This window comes from Gigantopelta aegis, chromosome 1, assembly GCF_016097555.1.
Source record: "Gigantopelta aegis isolate Gae_Host chromosome 1, Gae_host_genome, whole genome shotgun sequence".
Taxonomy (NCBI): Eukaryota; Metazoa; Mollusca; class Gastropoda; order Neomphalida; family Peltospiridae; genus Gigantopelta; species Gigantopelta aegis.
In genome coordinates, this window is record NC_054699.1 from 25231125 (window position 1) to 25250657 (window position 19533).

At 35.5% G+C, this 19533-nt stretch overlaps 1 protein-coding gene across 8 annotated transcripts in view; it reads left to right on the forward strand.

Annotated features, from left to right (window-relative positions):
• The window catches only part of LOC121372822 (sodium/hydrogen exchanger 9-like), a 62204-nt gene that overhangs the window by 22289 nt on the left and 20382 nt on the right, over positions 1-19533 (forward strand). For 3 of the 8 annotated variants that reach the window (XM_041499289.1, XM_041499287.1, XM_041499288.1), the window contains exons 12-19: positions 165-318; positions 2184-2235; positions 4894-4977; positions 12495-12548; positions 13803-13898; positions 16779-16858; positions 17321-17429; positions 18583-18720. In XM_041499289.1, the coding sequence (XP_041355223.1) occupies positions 165-318; positions 2184-2235; positions 4894-4977; positions 12495-12548; positions 13803-13898; positions 16779-16858; positions 17321-17429; positions 18583-18720 (767 nt within the window). The remainder of the gene's footprint in view (positions 1-164; positions 319-2183; positions 2236-4893; positions 4978-12494; positions 12549-13802; positions 13899-16778; positions 16859-17320; positions 17430-18582; positions 18721-19533) is intronic. The other 5 variants (XM_041499302.1, XM_041499295.1, XM_041499310.1 and 2 more) reach the window with 5 other exon arrangements.

Sequence of the window (19533 nt, forward strand, 5' to 3'; positions counted from 1 at the left end):
TACTGTCTCTGTTTAAAACCATAAGATTAAAATTTCAATGTTTCGTCAACAATATTTAGGCATACAGACTGATTTTGTCATAATTTACATTATTGTTGATACAAATGTACTTCAGTGTCAATGTCATTGTGGCAGTCATGTTTATAACGTAATTCCTTTTTCAGGTTTGAGAGGTGCGATTGCGTTTGCTCTCTCGATCCGAAACACATCAACTGATTCCCGTCAGCTGATGGTGCCGGCGACGATGATCATCGTTCTGTCAACTGTGATAGTCTGTGGGTGTCTGACCACGCCCATGCTGCAGTGGTTACAAATTAGGTAAGTGTCTGTTTTATGATTAGATAAAAGATATAATTTTTGAAAAATTTAAACAGGCTATAAAAGGAAGGAAGGAAATATTTTATTTAACAACACACTCAACACATTTTATTTAAGGTTATATGGCGTCAGACATGGTTATGGCCCACACAGATATTGAGAGAGGAAACCTGCTGTCGCCACTTCATGGGCTACTCTTTTTCGATTAGCATCAAGGGTTCTTTTATATACACCATCCCACCGACAGGATAGTACATACCCCGACCTTTGTTACACCAGCTGTGGAGCACTGGCTGGAACAAGAAATAGCTCAGGGCCAACTGACGGGAATCGATCCTAGATCGATCGCACATCAGGCAATCAAGCTATGATGGTGGTCACAAATTTGGCATAAAATAAATTCACTCTACTATGCTATTTTTATGTATTGATGAATTCTATGTATTGATGAATTCAACAACGAAAAAAAGAAGATTCTACTGGGAATGTAATTTTTATATAAAAATTGTTTGTCATTTTCGGTGAAGTTATCATGAGCCATAGTTTTTAATAGCAATGCCAAAATATTTGGAAATATGGATTTTTCTTTTCTTCTTTTCTCTCTATCTATCTGTTTAATTTCTTTTTTATTATATATTTAGTCTGTCATTAATTTTGTGCTCCAAATTTGACTGTTTCAGTTAACTAGTAATTTTATTGAATGCACTTTATATTTATGTATCTATTGTAAGATAATGATTTCAGGGCCCCAACCCTGACATTATCAATATATAAATATCTGGGATAATAAATATATTTAAAAAAAAAAGAAAAAAAAAGTCTTATGTGAATTGATGGATTGATATGAGTTTCAGCACAGTTCGTTAATCACTCAGTTGTATTTTAATTGATTAGCAGCCAAATCAACAAACACAATATTCTGTTGAATTTGACAAATATAGTTTCATTATTAAATTACTAGGAAACTCATTTAAAATTAAAATAAATGCAATTATTTATAGAGCCTTAATTTTGTTGTATTTTATAAATTGGCTAAAGTTCTGAAACTTTGCCAAATTGCTAATAATTCTTGGGTGTGAAACAGGCACTAATCTAGCCGGCGAATGAACGTTTTCTTCACCAAAAGTCGCCTCAAGTCGCCGAGTAGTGAGAAGTCGAAGTCGCCGTAATATTTTGGACCTATTCTGATTTTTAAAAACAAAATCGCAGCTCATTTGGCACCTTGTCGGTCTGTGTTTTTACTTTGGCGTCAAATTGTACATCAATGCATGTCGCGCCATTTGCAGCTATTAGTCAAGCGTTATTAATTCTGGGCCACGTTCATTTTAGTAATACCAGAAAATAACCATAATTGTTACTTTCATTTTAACAAAACGACACATTATCAACTACTTAATAATACCACATTTTTAATGAAACAGAATTATTTTGTTTAAATTATTACCAGAAGTAATAGTATTTTATATTGAAATATTACAATTAGAACTGAGTGTATAATTCATAATTTTTTCGAATGAATGGCTAAACATTATGAAATATACTGATAAATGTTCACTTTGCCTATTGTTATCAAATTTCTCCCCTTTCTTCTGGGAAGGGAGAAGTCACTTCTCAAATTTGTTCAATTCTAGATTAGGGCCTGCTGAAGTCATATTTAATGATTCTTTTCACACAGATCATCATGAGTAACTTGAAGAAATTGAAATAGACTTAACTGCAACATTTGACAGCCGTTGGGCATGGCAATAGTAGTTATTTACAAGCGAAACATTGAATATCACTAGCCGTGGGAGTGGGACTGCATAATCTAGAAGCCCTGTTTTTACACAGACCATCATGAGTAACTTGTAGAAATTGTTTTTCAGTGTCGGGGTGGACGAAGATCTGGACCTTCAGAATGTGGCAACAGTTAGAAGTGTGAGTAGACTCTCTTTACACTCAGTATTCTGTTGTAATCCTGGCACAGTATGGTTAAAGAATGCACATACGTACTAACAAAACAGTATATATCATTATTAACATTTTGGTAATGATTACATTATAGTGTTTTCCCTAGCTTGTTTTGGTATGCTGCGGCACCATGCCTCAATAGTCATGTGTCATCTTAGGGTAATCAGCAATATGCTGCCCTGAGATTAAACAGGTCATTTTTAGTAATCAATTCTCAAATTGCCTTATAAAACACTAAAAAAATATTATTATTAAATTTTGCCATTCATTTATTAAAGCAAATGCATTAATTACAATGATTTTTATTTCAGTTAATTATTTGTCTTTATGAAAAAAAAAGTGCCCTGAAAATGGTCCAAAAGTGTTTTGCCATGGCAAATTTCTAGGGAAAACACTACATTAATTAAAAAACAAACTTGCTATAAATCTTATATCAATTTTAGTTTGTAATTCATTGTAAAACATGCTAAAGAATTCATCATAAATGTATTGAAATTATGAAGGTTAATTATGCCCCCCCAACATGTTCATGCTGCCTTTGAGTGGGCTTGGAAATTTAAATGCTTCGAAATATATTTTTTGGAGTGTGAAGCACTCACTCTTTACTACTCAAGATGGAAGCAACTCGTAGAAATTTAATCTAAGCGGAAGGCAGCGATTTTTGGTGACTGTTGCTGCCCTTACTGCCACCTATACATGTACTTCATGCTTACGGTTATAAATCTGTCTACATTCAGTAAATGTTGCTACCTACTTTTCTCAAACAGCCTTCTATTTTAAAAAAAATGGTGAAAAAAATGGTGAACACCGTGCACTGGTTCATACATTTATTTATCAGTTATTTTATCACTTGTTTAATCTCGCATGCAACAGTGATTACTTTATAAAGTATTGAAGTGCTGGTTGGAATGTGAAAAACATGATTAGGGACAGGAGGGGACGAGATCTCTCATGCTCAACCTCTGAGCTAAACTGGATTCCCAATGTTAAAACTAAATTCCACCACTTTCTTTGTTCTTAAAAAACACTGCATAATGTCAATAGCATATCAAATGACAGTGTATCGAAATTCTTTTATATAGTTTTCACATTTGTTTCTAATGGAGGAGACCATTGCCATGACCTTTCATGCTCAAGGTCTGAGCTAAACTGGACTCCCAATGTTAAAACAGAATTTCACCACTGTCTTCGTTCTTAAAACACACCACATTACATCAATAGCATATCAAATGACAATGTATCGAAATTCTTTTATTTGGTTTTCACATTTGTTTTTAATGGTTTTGGGATTTCTTATTTTTTTTATTAACTTAACTCATCTTTGGTTTGAAAACGTTACTCATCACCTCCATAAGTCATGCTTGGTTAAACATAGGTCTTCTGAAAGATATTTTATTCTATATTCTTTTAAACAAATATTTGATATAGAAGTAACCCAGGGTGTCTGGACATTTTTTTCCATCGACTAGCCATGGGATCAGTGATTTAAAAAATGTACAGGCCAGGATTAAAAATTCACTAGCCCTACTTTACCTAAGTTAACACAATTTTACTAAATAATAGTAATAATCAGGTATGTCACCTAAAGAGGGAGATACTCAGATAGAGCTTAAAAACACTAACATTGGGGGTTGGAGTGGGGTCAGGATATTCATATTTACAAAACAGACTTACAGTAACTGCAACATTTGCCCCCCCCCCCCAAAAAAAAAATCACAAGCATGGCAATAGTAGTTATTTACTAGCCAAACATTGAATATCACTAGCCATGGGAGTGGGGCTACCATAATCTAGAAGCCCTGACCAACCTAATAAATTTCCAGCTTATGTTTAAATTGTCTGGCTCGAAACAGTGGCTTTTGAAAAGCATTCCATTTTTTAGATCTAGCAGGTGAAATAGAAATGACCAAACAAATAGCACATCATTTTTTGTTGAGCTCGTGATTGTCCTATTTTAAATTTATAATGGTCTAAAATACATCTGAGATGTCCTAATTTTTCACACGCTATCTCAAACCCTCCACTCACCCCGTGCTGTTTATTTCCAAAAGGCCGTATTTTTCTTTCTTAGCAGTACATATTTGGTTTTGCCTCCTACATGTATTAAAGAAGAAAAAAGAAGAAAAAAGAAGAAAATAGCAGGCCATATTTTACTTCCATCATCATCATCACCATCACCATTATCATGATCATCATCATCCAATAGCTAGCATCTAATCCAATCGCTAGCATCTAATCATCCATTCAGCTTACAAGCAAGAAATTATTATAGTATTTCCATATATACATGTACATTTGCTTATTTACATATTATTTGACACATGTATATAAAATATGTAGTTGTTACATCTGTTAATAGCTGCATATTGAACAGTTGTAATTCACTGTTAACCAATTAAAAACCATAACAGACTTTCAAATAGCAAACATGTGACATAAATAATTAAATTGTAATTTTTTCAATATGTAGAACTTGATCAATTAATTTGAAATGACAGTAATCCAAATGTTTTCATTCCTAGCAAAGCTTTTACACAACAAACCTTTCACACAATGACAAACTAATTTCTCCACATCCATTGTGCTGACATTAAAAAACAAACATATTTATTCCTCCACATCCAGGCAATAGAAGGTCAACGCCAGTACAGGTCCATGGATTCGCCTGTTACCGAGCAACACACTTCCCATAATTCCACTGGCCCACCGGTTTGTTCCACCTCTTGTTCAGCTGCCTGTATTGCTTGAGTTTCCCTACTAACTCACAATAGTTCTGCCTTGCTTATCTCCCCTTAGCTGCACTTCAGCCATTTTGTTTTTTGTTGCATTTTAATCACTTGTCGAGTTCTTTTCCAGTAGCAAATATAGAATGTTAAAGTATGTTTTGATTTCACAGTTGAAGCTGCAATCTCACATAACCGTATTATAAGCAATATTTGCTAATGTAAAATACAAATACACCTACAGTTTTAATAAACTCAGTAAGCCTATTAGCAGTTAAGAGTCTTTAACAATGTTTTAAATATACTTAGCCAAACAGATTGAGTAATTTGGTAAATGTGCTTAAATAATTTTCTGATTTCCCCCAAGCACCATTGAACTATGTGACAGTCACACATTACATTTTATATTGAAAATCTCTTACTTATTCTCACAAATGAAGGAAATGTTTTTATTTTTTTAACGACGCACTCAACATATTTTATTTATATGGCATCAGACATATGGTTAAGGACCACAGATATATGGAGAGAGGAAACCTGCTGTCGCCACTTCATGGGCTACTCTTTTCAGTTAGCAGCAAGGGATCTTTTATAGGCACCATCCCACAGACAGGATAATACATACTACGACCTTTGTTTCACCAGTTGTGGAGAACTAACTAGGAGAAATAGTCCCATGGGCCCACCGACCAGAATTAATCCTAGATTGATCATGCATCAGGCATCAGAAATAGCCCAATGGGCCTATCGACAAGGATTGATCCCAGACCGCCACACATGAAGCAAACACTTTACCACTGGACTACGTCCCGCCCTATCCTGACAAATGATGCCTCAATTAAATCCAGTGAATGATTTTATTTTGTAAATCATAAGTTTTCTTTTATTTAAGCACATTTACCAAATTACTCAACTTTTTTGTCTAAGTATATTTTGCATCACGCAGTAGTGGAATAGTGCCCTGCTTTTGAGTGCTAGAATAGAGAATCATTTTAAGTGAAGTTAATTAGCGAATATAGCAGGGTTCGTAGCGGTCTTTAAGTTCCTTCAAAGTCTTTAATTTGAAAACATTATTTTAGGTCTTTGAAAGTCTTTAAATTGTAATAAAAGTCTTTAAAAGTCTTAAATTCTCACAAATCATAGCCAAAGCTATGATATCTTTTACAGCTGCATGCATGCACGTAATATTTTCCAGTTACAAAGTTTAATCTGTCATGATGCATGTAAAAAAGCTCAATTTTTTGCCATGGACAGCAACGTAAACAAACTGATTTGGTATTTTTATCGCATTCTATTGTCTTTGACCGCTGTGTAAAAGTCTTTGAAAGTCTTTGAAATGGCAGGTAAAAATCTTTGAAAGTCTTTGAATTTGTTTGGTCTTTAAGTCTATGAATCCTGTATAGCAAAAGAAAATTGAACTCTGACATGTAATAGTAAGAAGCTTAATGTGGGTGGTCTGTTTTGAATAGTTAAATCATTGTTTATTCTTGATATTGCGGCTTTAAACTTATTTTTATTTTTTAGATGGTCTTTCTTTATTTAATTGTTTGTGTGTTTCCGTCTCTCATGGACTTTTAAAATCTCATATCAGTTATTATGAATCTCCATCATATGCGCCGTGAATAAAATGTGTTGAGTGCGTCATTAAATTAAACATTACCTTCCTTCTTTCCTTCCATCATATGTGGCTACATGTATGTGGGGTAAATTTAAACCTGGCACCTAATTCACAAAGGTCTCTTAGGCTCTGGTAGACAATAAAGCATCTTCTTTGTAAGGCTTTTAGCATTGCACTGCGAGATCGCAAAGTTGCAAGAGTTTAGTGAATTAGGCCCCTGGGACAAGAGCTCTACCCAACTGAGCTACATGAACATGTTGATCCCACCTCAGGATTGGGCAATGCCATAATTTATTTGCACTTGAAACTAATTTCACTTGTGGAAATGGTTACTATTTGAAGATACTTTTGTCCGAAATAACATACAGTGTAATAAAAGGACCAAGAACCTTTATGAAAAATTATTATTCATCATATTTCATTTGGAATATTCTCTTCATCAAACAGTGCAATCTTTTCAAGATGGCCACCATCATAACAGTTACTCATATTTTTGAGTGTTTTCTGCATACCATTCTGCTGGTACAAATGTATATGAATGAACTGATGGACTATCAAGCCATCTTCATGTTAGACGGTTTTAGACAATTTTGCAATATGTTTCAACTTGGGAGATGTACTGTTGAAAGGTCAAGGATATGGTATCTTGAAAGTGTTTAGAGATCATATTCAAAAAAAAAAAAAAAAAAAAAAAAAAAAAAAAATCCAAACTAATATGCATGAATTTGAAGATAATATTTCAACTAATAACCAGCAAACTTAATGTAAGAGGTCAAAGTCAAAGAATTTAGATATATCAAGTGTTTACAGATATCCTTTAACTTAATGTAATTTAAATATACCAAAACCTAATATTAGGATTTTCTGTTAATATTCAATTCAGAGATAGCATGTTGAGTGTATAAACAAGAAGATTGAGTCAGATTTGTTTATAAAATTGTACTAGATAAGCAAATGTTTTCCTGTGACAATAAATTGTGTGTCATGTACAGTATACATGTACATCTAAGTTATTGGAATTGGTTCTCTGTTTGGTTGTGGTCCTTAACCATATGTTCGACACCATATAACCGTAAATAAAATGTTTTGAGTGCGTCGTTAAATAAAACATTTCCTTCTTTCCTGTTTGGAATGATCTGCCACCATATAATTGTAAATAAATTGTTTTGAGTTGGTCATTAAATAAAACACTCCTTCCTTCCTGTTTGGAATGATTTGTTAGAGAGAACTGCCAAAGAGTAACATTGTTTCATCTTGAAATCAGCTGATTGTGTGGCAGTATACAGGAATTAAACTGTAGCTTGTCAGGTTTCTTCTTGTAACAATTATACATGCCGTGAACATGTCAGTTGTATGACACCAGTAAAGCAAGTCATCAAATTAAAGTTGTGTATTAAATGTAGGAAAGATTCTGATTTTTAGACATAACATTATAAACAGCTATGTACACTAGTTAAGTGAATGAGGTATCGAGTAATAGAATGAATAGGTGAATAAGTAAGTGAGCAAGTGCGTGCGTGAGTGAATGAGTAAGTGAGCTGCTGGTTAAAGGGATATGCAGTGATGCCACATTAAATAGTTTTTTTATGCAGCTTAAAAGCTTAAAACCTATGTTGCCATTGTGCAAATTTATTTATTTACCTTTTTTTCCCTTCTTTTTTTTTTTGGACAAAACTAAGAGGTGATAGGTCTAAGATTAAGTCAGTTGTGTGAATTGACATTGCATGTTCTTTCAAAAATGTATTTAGATACAGTAAAGGTTAATGTAGTTTGAGTTTTCACAACTTCTTTGTTTGTTTTCTATTTTACACAGAGCACTGTGTTTCATTTTTTAACTTCAGTTTTTTCCTTACCACCATTGTTTATATGGTGAATTTAAGTTTGTTTGTTGGACATTTTATTTCCTTGACGTTTGTGCTCGTTACGTTTGTTACATGGTCTAGTTTTTGTATTTGTTTTCCACCATTGTTTTTATTAAATCCATGTGTCTACTTTGTTTTTTTTCTTTCACCATTCTTCTGTATGTATGTATGTGAGATAGAAGTACCTCAGACAGTGGTGTAATTGTTAGTAAAGTAGGATCAATCTCTGCTTGGTGGACCAGTGCTGCTATTGCAAATTCTTTGGTATGTGTTGCCATGTTTGTGGGAAAGCTCACATAAAAGATGCCTTGCTGCTTTGTGGTAGCATTTGGTTTTGTGGCAGCAGTGGGTTTCCAGCCATTATCTAGACCAATAATCAAAATAACCGTGTAGATATGTTAGACACCAAATAGCCGTAGTTTAAAATGTGCTGAGGTGTCGTTAAACAAACATTCCTTTCCTTTACACTTAAATTTGATTTAAATATATTACTTTTCTTCTTCTGTTTTTGTTTTTTCATTTGTTGTGTCTTTTTCTATTCTTTTATTTTCTTTCATTTTTTTTTGGGGGGGAACGTACATGTAGCTCAGTAATAAAGCGTGCGCTTGATGCACGGTCGGTCTTGGATCGATCCCCGTCGGTGGACCCATTGGGCTATTTCTTGTTCCAGCCAGTGCTTCACAACTGGTGTAATAAAACATTTCTTTCCTTCAATCTTTCGTTTTGAGTATTTTTGCATCAGAACTTAACAGGTATATTTGTATCTTTGAGTATTTTTGCATCAGAACATACAGGTATATTTGTATTTGAGTATTTTTGCATCAGAACATACAGGTATATTTGTATCTTTGAGTATTTTTGCATCAGAACATACAGGTATATTTGTATCTTTGAGGGAGTGGGATTTAGCTCAGTTGCTTGAGTATTTGCTTAAGGTGCTTGTATCACAGGATCGAACCACCTTGCTGAATCCATTGAGCTGATTGGGTTTTTTTTCTCTCGTTCCAACCAGGACACCACAACTGGTCAAAGTCTGTGGTATGTTCTTTCTTATTTGTAGGAAAGTCCATATAAAAGATCCCTTGCTGTATTAGGAAAAATGTAGCGGGTTTCCTCTGATGACTACATGTCAGAATTACCAAATGTTTGACATCCAATAGCCGATGATTAATAAGTCAGTGTGCTTCTGTCTGAGTGTTAAATAAAACAAAACAAACTTGTATCTTTGCTTCCATTCTCCTCTGTATTTGGCCACCATTTTATTCAAATGAGTTGTGTCATGGTGTCAATAATTTATTTATTTTTTGATGTCTTGTTTTTATATTCAGCTGTCCAAACATTCATCTGTCCCAGACCCCAAAACAAGTGGTCACTGAGGTATACATGTAGCTTATGAAACAAATGAAACCAAAACAAGTGGTCACTGAGGTATACATGTAGCTTATGAAACAAATGAAACCAAAACAAGTGGTCACTGAGGTATACATGTAGCTTATGAAACAAATGAAACCAAAACAAGTGGTCACTGAGGTATACATGTAGCTTATGAAACAAATGAAACCAAAACAAGTGGTCACTGAGGTATACATGTAGCTTATGAAACAAATGAAAACAGCAATGTGGAAAATTAATTTCTGTTTGAATAAAACGTCACTGACATGAAGGTGGCTAAAGTTTGCAGATAAACACAAGAACCTTGCTGTATATTGACATCCAGTTGTTCTTCTTTCTTTCCTTTATTTGTCTGTTTAAACTTTCTTTTCTTCCATTATTCTGTTTTTAGTTGTGAACATTTTCTTCTTTCTTTTTCTGACTGTTGTTAGTTTTTAGTACATGTGTTTAGACTTACACTGAGTCACATATATTCCTTGTCTAGCCCAAGTGGTATTCAGTCCCATGGCGTAGAGTATTGGCTCCAAGTGTGGGAGGTCATGGGATCAATCCTCCTGAGATCTCTTTGTGGTTTTTCATGTTCCAACCAGTTCTTCATTATTAATGATATTTAAAAAGTTGTATGTGTTGTCCTGTTTGTAGGAAAGTACATTTAAAAGGCTGCATACCGTAAGCTGTTACTTAACAGGAATAAAATGACAGTGGTCTCTGATGTATAACAGTTACTATATATTTGATACTTACATAACTTAGTAGAGGCTGGTGAGCAAGACGTAGCCTAGTGGTAAAGCGCTTGCTTGATGCACAGTCGGTCTAGGATCGATCCCAGGTGGTGGGTCCATTGGGCTATTTTTCATTCCAGCCAGTGTGCCATGACTGGTATATCAAAGAATGTTGTATGTGCTGTCCTGTCTGTTGGATGGTGCATATCAAAGATCCCTGGCTACTAATGGAAAAATGTAGCAGGTATCCTCTCTAAGACTATATGTCAAAATTATGAAATGTTTGACATCCAATAGCCAGTGATTAATAAATCAGTGTGCTCTAGTGGTGTCTTTAAACAAAACAATATTTTTAATGTACATGTAACTGTAGAGGCTGCTTAAGCAAAATTCCTCCCCCCCCCCCCCCCAATTCTAGCTAGTATTCTATGACAGTCGCAGGTATTCATGAAACATATGTGCTATTTTGTCAGGTGACAAAGTCCATATGAAAAAACAACCTTACTACTAATAGGTTCGGTAACCATGTGAGTTTCTTCTCTCCAGACCCAGTGTTGCAATTACCATAACATTTAGACACCTGGTGGCTCGCTGATTGAACATAGTGCTGGGGTGTAGTTAACGTCTTACCATTGATTCATGTTAATTCTGTGAGGTCAGGAGTTACATTGATGTATTTTAACTGTGGGTATCTTCTGTTTCGTGCTTATGTAATTCTGCTGTATGTGATGTGTGAGTTGTGTGTACAGTTGAACCTTCTATAATGGACACATTCGGGCTACGAATTTAGCAGGATTCCGTCGTGTGAATCCCAAATTTTGAGTCATTATAGTGGTCCTACTGATTGTGTTCTTTGCTGTCCGTGTGACTGATATATCAAAGGCCATGGTATGTGCTATCCTGTCCACTGGAAAGTACATATAAATGATCCTTTGCTACTACTGAAACAATTTAGCAGGATTCCATCCTGTGAATCCCAGATTTTAAGTCATTACAGTGCTCCCACTGATTGTGTTTTTTGCTGCTCCCCATGACTGATATATCAAAGGCCATGGTATGTGCTATCCTGTCTATGGTAAAGTTCATATAAACAATCCATTGCTACTACTGGACAAATTTAGCAAGATTTCGTTCTGTGAATCCCAAATTTTAAGTCATTAGAGTGCTCCCACTGATTGTGTTCTTTGCTGTCCACGCAACTGATATATCAAAGGCCATGGTATGTGATGTCCTGTCTGTGGGAAGCTACAAATAAACAATCCCTTGATACTAATAGAAAAATGTAGCAAGTTTTCTCTCTAAGACTATATGTCAAAATTACCAAATGTTTGACATCCTATAGCTTATGATTTATAAATCGATGTGCTCTAATGATATTGTTAAACAAAGCAAATTTTTAAAACATTTGTCCTTGTTTGACAGCCCAGAGAAACTAACATGTATGCCCAGGATCAGCATGCCTGAACCACATGTAAATATTACAAGCACAAAAATACATTGTATATTAAAATGTAATTTGTTATAAAGCACTTAACTTTGTCCCAGCAAAACCTCTGCATATGGACCACCTTGCCTTAAAAACAACATCTATAGTGTACTGTTGTGGCCTTTGTAATGGCTTAGGTGTATTCCCAGGACCAATTTGCTAGAACATTAATTGGGTATAATTAAGCACCAAACATGGAATGGAATATATAACAGACACTTAAAAAACAAAGGTATAAAGACCACATCTTTTAGGTTTATATATACCATTTCAAATGTGCCCTTCAAATACTTGAATACATCATTTGACCACTGTATAAAGACCACTGCTCTAAAGTACCATGGGTGGCCAGTATAGGCAGGTTTAACTGTGCTGTGTGTGTCTATGCTTTAACGTTGTGGCGATGTCTGTGTGTATTTTCAGTTAGGGCAGTCCGAGGAGTCGCCTACTGAACCAAGTTCCCCATTGTTAGACCAGGTACTTAGATACATTTAGTTTTTCTGACAACCGTAGTCGATGGTTAATACCTCAGTGTGCTCTAGAGGTGCCTTTGAACAAAGCAAACCTTTACTGTAAAGTGTCGTTCAGTTGGTCGGCAGGGATTTTTCTGTTTTCTGTCTTTCTTTTTTTCCCTTTTTTTTTTTGACATCTGTGACATTGAGTTTGCTAACTTTTGTGTCTCTTAATGATGCATGAAGTAATGCTATGTTATATATTTACTGTTGGCTATTAAATTTTTTTAAATTAAAAGTGTTGTAAAAGCTAAAATATAAAATTTCAATATGATTTTGCTAAAGAATAAAAATGTATGTGATTTCATATGAATGCATGAAATAAGAATGTAACATTTTTATATTTAACCAAAAAAATATGTTTGTTTGTTTTTCTTCTTTCTTTTTTTTCTTTTTTTTCATAAACAAATAAAAATTATTGTAAAAACTAAATTCTAAACAACATTTTTTATTTTTCTAAATTTAATGTGACCAAGAAATCAAGTTGTTTTAAAAGATTTTAAACTGAAATCTTAATACTTACTATAGTTAAGGAGAGTAATTTATATGGTATCATAATGGTAATACATGTATCTTAAATGGCACCCCATAATCAAAGTTAGGGAAGCAGTTAATAATTCCCCCAGTGTTTCTGCCAGAAAGAAATTTTTGGGTATGGCGCTATGGAATTAAATGCAACCACAGTCAACAGAGGGTATGGGGGACATCCCCCAGAAAGAAAATGGATTAAGTTTAGGGTTAAGAAAATCATACAGTAATGATAAGAGTAATTAATTTTGTCAAAAGATTAACTTAAAAAAAAAAATCTGCAAAAATATTTTGGTATGGCACCATACCAGTTTTACTCTCTGGCAGAAACCCTGATACTTTCCCTTCCATTTTTTTTTTCACGTCAAGGTTTGTATTTTTATAAATTAATGTTGTACTCGATCTATATTAAAATATTTTTGGGGGTTGTTTTTTCTTTCTTTCTTTCTTGCTTTCTTTCTTTCTTTCTTTCTTTTTTAGTAATTATTTACCGGTATTTTATTTGTGGGTTTTTTTTTCCCTTTTTTTTTTTTTTTTGTGTTTAAAAATAGAACTTTATGGCTGATTGCAGCATACAGCTTACATGTAATCTACTAATAGTGCACATATACCCTATATATACTTTCACTGCTACTATTTTCCTGCACCAACTTCATCTATGTTATTGTGTGTTTTCATTTACAATTTACAGAGCATGGCTAAAGGTTATACTTCTCTCAATATGTTGCTTGCATCGTCGTTACTGCGTTATTGTGTACCACGCAATCCAAAATACATGTACCATGTGGTTAGTCATGTTAGTTTTGTCTTGTACAATTGATTATTTGTTTTTCTAAATTGTCGTTTTGTTTAATTTGAATTGTTATGTACATTGTAGCATGCATTGTCAGGTAATGTTGTTTATTGAAATTTTACATTCATTTTTCTTCTTCTAATGTTTCATATGAAGTGTTATTCAATATGATGTTGTTTATTAAAATTTCATATTCGTTATCTTGTAAACCATTGTTTTAATGTTTCATTTGAATTGTTTATTCAATATGATGTTGTCTATTACTGTAACAGGTGTTTTAGTTCACAAAATACTCGTTCATTTATTAAATCTTTGTTTTATATTTATTTTTATTTTGTTGAATTCTATGTACTTTGTTATGTTATCTGTTTGTTAAGTATTCATTATTATATCATTTTTCATTTTTCAAATTTACAGTTAATTTATTTTGCATGAAATTGTCTTTTCACCTTTTCATCACTTCTCACTTTTTATTTGATTTTACACTTATATAACCTCATTAATCCAGACTCACATTATTGACAATGACATGTAAATGAAAAATGAAATTCTAACAGTTTACGTTATTACATTAATCCATGTTTGTACAGTTATTTAAAACACTGTTTGAAAGTATAGCTTTATTTGACACAAGGCCAATGCATACATGTACACATGTAGTATCACAAATTGTATAGTCACAAAAATCAAACATACATGGAGAAACATGTTCAGTGTGAATTGTCCAATCAGGTCTAGTCTTACAAATTTTATGATACTTGCCAATATGGCTGCTAAGTGTCTCACTCCTTTGTTTTGAATCAAGAGTTTTGGGTGTTCAATCTGAGCTGATATTTGCTGAAGTTATTACTTTCTTTATGCTTGAAACAATATCTACTTACATGTAATCACTAAAACGAGTTTTTAATGTTTGTCAATCAAGAAAGATACATGTAACTCTTATGTTAGATTCAGGGGGTGGACGTAGCTCAGTGGTACATCGCTTGCCTAATGCGTGATCGATCTAGGATCAATTCCTGTTGGTGGGCCCATGGGACTATTTCTCCTAGTTAGTTCTCCACAACTGGTTTAACAAAGGTCGTGGTATGTACTATCCTGTCTGTAGGATGATGCATATGAAAGATCCCTTGCTGCTAATCAAAAAGAGTAGCCCATGAAGTGGTGACTTTGGGTTTCCTCTCTCAATATCTGTGTGGTCCTTAACCATATGTTTGACGCCATATAACCGTAAATAAAATGTGTTGAGTGCGTCTGTAAATAAACTATTTCCTTCCTTTATGTTAGATACATGTAACTCTTATTTTAAATTTAGTAATCCAGACACTTTGAAAATCTCATACTCTTCTGATTACCTAGGATTTACTTCTGGTGGCGTTCATGATCATTATAAAGAGTTCATTTCCAGAACACTATATATTAATTTAGATAATTTTGAGGAAAACTTGGTTCTTCTGCAACATGGTGTAGCATATTCATTGTATGTACATGATGTAGCATATATGCATATCACATGAAAGACAGACCTGTATAAGATCCTATTAAGTGAGCATATATTTCATTTTGATGTAAACTTTGTCATATTGTGGGGCGGGATGTAGCCTAGTAGTAAAGAGCATGCCTGATGTGTGATCGGTCTAGGATCGATCCTTGTCGGTGGGCCCATTGGACTATTTCTTTGTTCCAGCCAGTGCACCACAACTGGTACATGTATATCAAAGACTTATGTGCTATCCTGTCTATGGGATGGTGGATATAAAAGATCCCTTGCTACTAATGAAAAAATGTAGCGGGTTTCCTCTCTATGACTTTGTCAAAAATGACCATTTGTTTGACATCCAATAGCCGATGATTAATAAATCAATGTGCTCTAGTGGTGTTGTTAAAGAAAACAAACTTTAAAAAAACTTTTGTCATATTGCTGAGTAGTACTAACATCAGCAAACAGCGTACCTTTACTGCTAAATCCAAAATTTGGAAATTGGCGTATATTTTGTTTTGGAAATGAACGTTACTCTTTACATGCATGTAGTTATATACCCCCATGTGGCTTATGGGGATAGATATTTGTTGAGTAACAAAGATAGAAAAATCTATATACTAATATACAGATCTATACTGTAACAGTCAGGGTAAAACAGGTATGGCGTCATACCCAAATATTTTTGCAGATTGTTTTTTTTTTCAGTTAACGTTTTGACAAAGTTAATGACTCTTATCATTACGGTATGATTTTCTTGACCCTAACCCTAAACCTAACCCATATTTTTGTCTGGGGGAAGCCCCCAAACTGGTTGACTGGTTACATTCAATTCAATAGCACCATACCCAGAAACACTGCCAGTAGTTCATAGGTTCTTTTAGTGAATTTATTAGATTATTTATTTTTATGCTTATGATCAGCGGTCTATAAAGGTTGTGGTATGTGCTGTCATGTCCATTGAAAAGTTATAATATATATGTAAAAGACCCCTTGCCACTAACTAAAAAAAACAAAATAAGCAAGTTGTTTCACTTTCTCTAGACCATGTGTTGCATTTGCATGATACCCACTGGTTGCTGATTGAACAGTCTTTTATATGCACCATCCCTCGAACAGGATAGCACATACCATGGTCTTTGATATACCAGTCATGGTGCACTGGCTGGAACGAGAAATAACCCAATAGGCCCACCTATGGGGATCGATTTGAAATTGACCACGCATCAAGCGAATGCTTTACCACTGGGCTACGTCCCATCAGTAATACACTGTATTTACGGTTTATATTATTTATGAAGATTTCACACCTTGACTGCTACTGTATTGTACATGTGTGTATGTACCGGGTAGTGGTTATATATCTGGGTGATATGATTGTATTGTTTTATTTCCAGCCCCCCGAGGAATCTCAGCCGGGTCCCAAGAAGCCCGACAAAGCGTGGCTTGTGGCTAAGTGGCACCACTTCGATGTCTTGTAAGTATATATTGATATTGTAACTAAGGTGAAACCCCTCTAAACCGGACACCAAGTAAAATGTCTGGTTTTAAGAGGTATCTGGTTTAGAGAGTTTTTCAGTCTATTGCTACAGCACTATTGCTCCAGTGTAGCATTAGACTGGGTACGAGTTGTGAGAGATATTATTACGGCATAGCATTAGACTGGGTACGAGCTCGAAAATACTGTTACTGAACTTCACCAGTAAATGATGACTTTCATTGTTTCAGCGAAAATTAAAAATGCAGGATTAAAAAGACCAACAACATTATATGGTATCCCGGTGGGATACTGGGTTCTTGAAGTCTGGTATCCCCGGGATATCAGCATACCGTTAATCTCGAACACTGAATATTTAGTTGTCCAGATTTTACCCAAGCATGACTTGGTGATCCTGCTGATTTACACTGGACACTTAATTGTTTTACTGTTTGTTTTTAGGTTCATGAAACCTCTGCTGACGAACTCACGGCCATCGCTGCTCGACACGTTACCCAAGTGCTGCTTCCCCCTCGCAAAGATATTCACCACCGAGGAACAGCTTTCTCAGGTGAAAACATTACCTGTATTTGTTCATGCTCATTTTCTTCTTTGTCAGGTATGGGGCTGCTAATGCTACAGTCACATATCCTTCGGCCCCGTATGAATATTTCTACCTCGCAGGGGTCTGCGGCATCCATATGTAGCAGTCACATATTCAGCGGGGCCCGCGTGGTGCCCTTTGAAGTTTTTTCGACTCCAATCACGAGGCGCCCGTGGATAAGCTGCCGTGGTACCGCAGGATAATACTACGTATGCCACACGGCAGTCAGACAGGAGCCGTGACATACCCGTACGATTTTTACACATCGTACAGGGCTCATGAGGGACTCACATGGACATCGTAAGATACTTATCCCAAAATCGTACGGTATCCGTATGAATGTTGCTGGGGCCGTACTGGGCCCGCTTGGTGCTGTATACAACGTGTCTACGGGTTTATGGCCAATAAACATTTCTACCGACACATCGGGAACCTTTAACTCCGCACTAAAAGCTTCCAATGCGCCCTACAGTGAGGAAAGAACGCCAAGGCGTCCACAGGATAGTCATGGCACCCTTGCGGCCGCTATGAGATTTTGCTAATTTTCCAGGAAATTTAGGCCCGTACGGGTGCCTTATCCTGAATCGGTGGATATGTGACTGTAGCATAAGGTCAGAACAAAACCAGTGCTTCTTTGTGTTCCCCTCCCCTCGCCTCCCCTTCCCCCTCTCCCCTTCCCTTCCCTCCCCTTCCCCTTCCCCTCTTCCCTTTCCTTCCCTTCTTTTCCCTTCCCTTCTTTTCCCTTCCCTTCCCTTCCCTACCCTTTGCCTCCCATATTCTCCCCTCCCCCCCCCCCCTTGCCTTGCCTTGCCTTGCCTTGCCTTGCCTTCCCCTCCCCTCCCCTCCCCTCCCCTCCCCTCTAATCGAAAAGAGTAGTCCATGAAGTGGCAACAGTAGGTTTCCTCTCAATATCTGTGTGGTCTTTAACCATATATCCAACACCATATAACCATAAATAAAAAGATAGTTTAATGGATCCACTGAGGTGGTTCAATCCTAGGATGCAAGCACCTCAAGTGAGCACTCAAGTGACTGAGTTAAATCCCCACCCCCTCCCCATCATTATAAAGAAACATTCCTCTTTTCGTTTCTGTTCACAGTACTGTGTTTTATGTTTCAGGGTGAACTGAAAGCCGACTCAGACTCCGACACTGACATGATCATCGACAACACACAGATGTCGATCGGAGGCAGCAGCGAGATCATCGCGCCGTCGGCCAACAACCACACCGCAGAGATGCAGCCCAACGCCGCAGAGGTTCGTACTTCATAGTTCATCTCGTTCCTTCTCTAGTGTAGCAGCTATTGAAGATTTACGAGTGTTAATTTTGCATTTTATATTATACATGAAATATTTAATTTAACAGAATTCCTGTTTTGCCTTTTAATAGGCGACTTTTCCATGCATGTGGGACAGAAAGCTTGCTTCTAATTAAGCTTTAGTTAAAGTATTTTTTAAAGTAGATTTGTCGAACTTTCATCAGCTTCATAGTGATCAGCTAGCTAGCCATTCATCTAAAGTTAAGTTTTCTAGCTGTTCGTTCAAAGTTAACTTTTTTCTTCTCGTATGTGGACAAAGTTCTTGAGCTGGGATTTACAAATGGATTTCTTGTGATGTTGTATGTGATGTGTTATAAATGTTTTTCCCAAGACTGATGTCTGCTAGAAGAATACATCATTCATTTGTGTAACAGTTTAAGCATCATTTTTGTGTCATCAGTTGATCATGTTAGTTCTACAGTTTGACTTTCAGGTCGTCAGGGCTTGAACTTAAGAATTTATCACCCACGACAATTAAAAAATAAATTGCCATCGGTGAAAGGGCCCACCGATGGCAATTTTGAGTATGCCAATGGCAAATATTTAAACTGACTTTTGCTGCAAATAAACTTGACTGAAAGGTTATTTTTCTGTATGTAGCCTACATGTAGTCTAATTTCTTGAATTTATGTCAATAAACTTCAATAAAGAAGAATTTATTATAAATGGAATCATGCAAAGGGTATGCGCATGACTAAATATAGTTCTGTTACGTGGTACAAACTAAACACCAATTAACTCCAACCAGGAC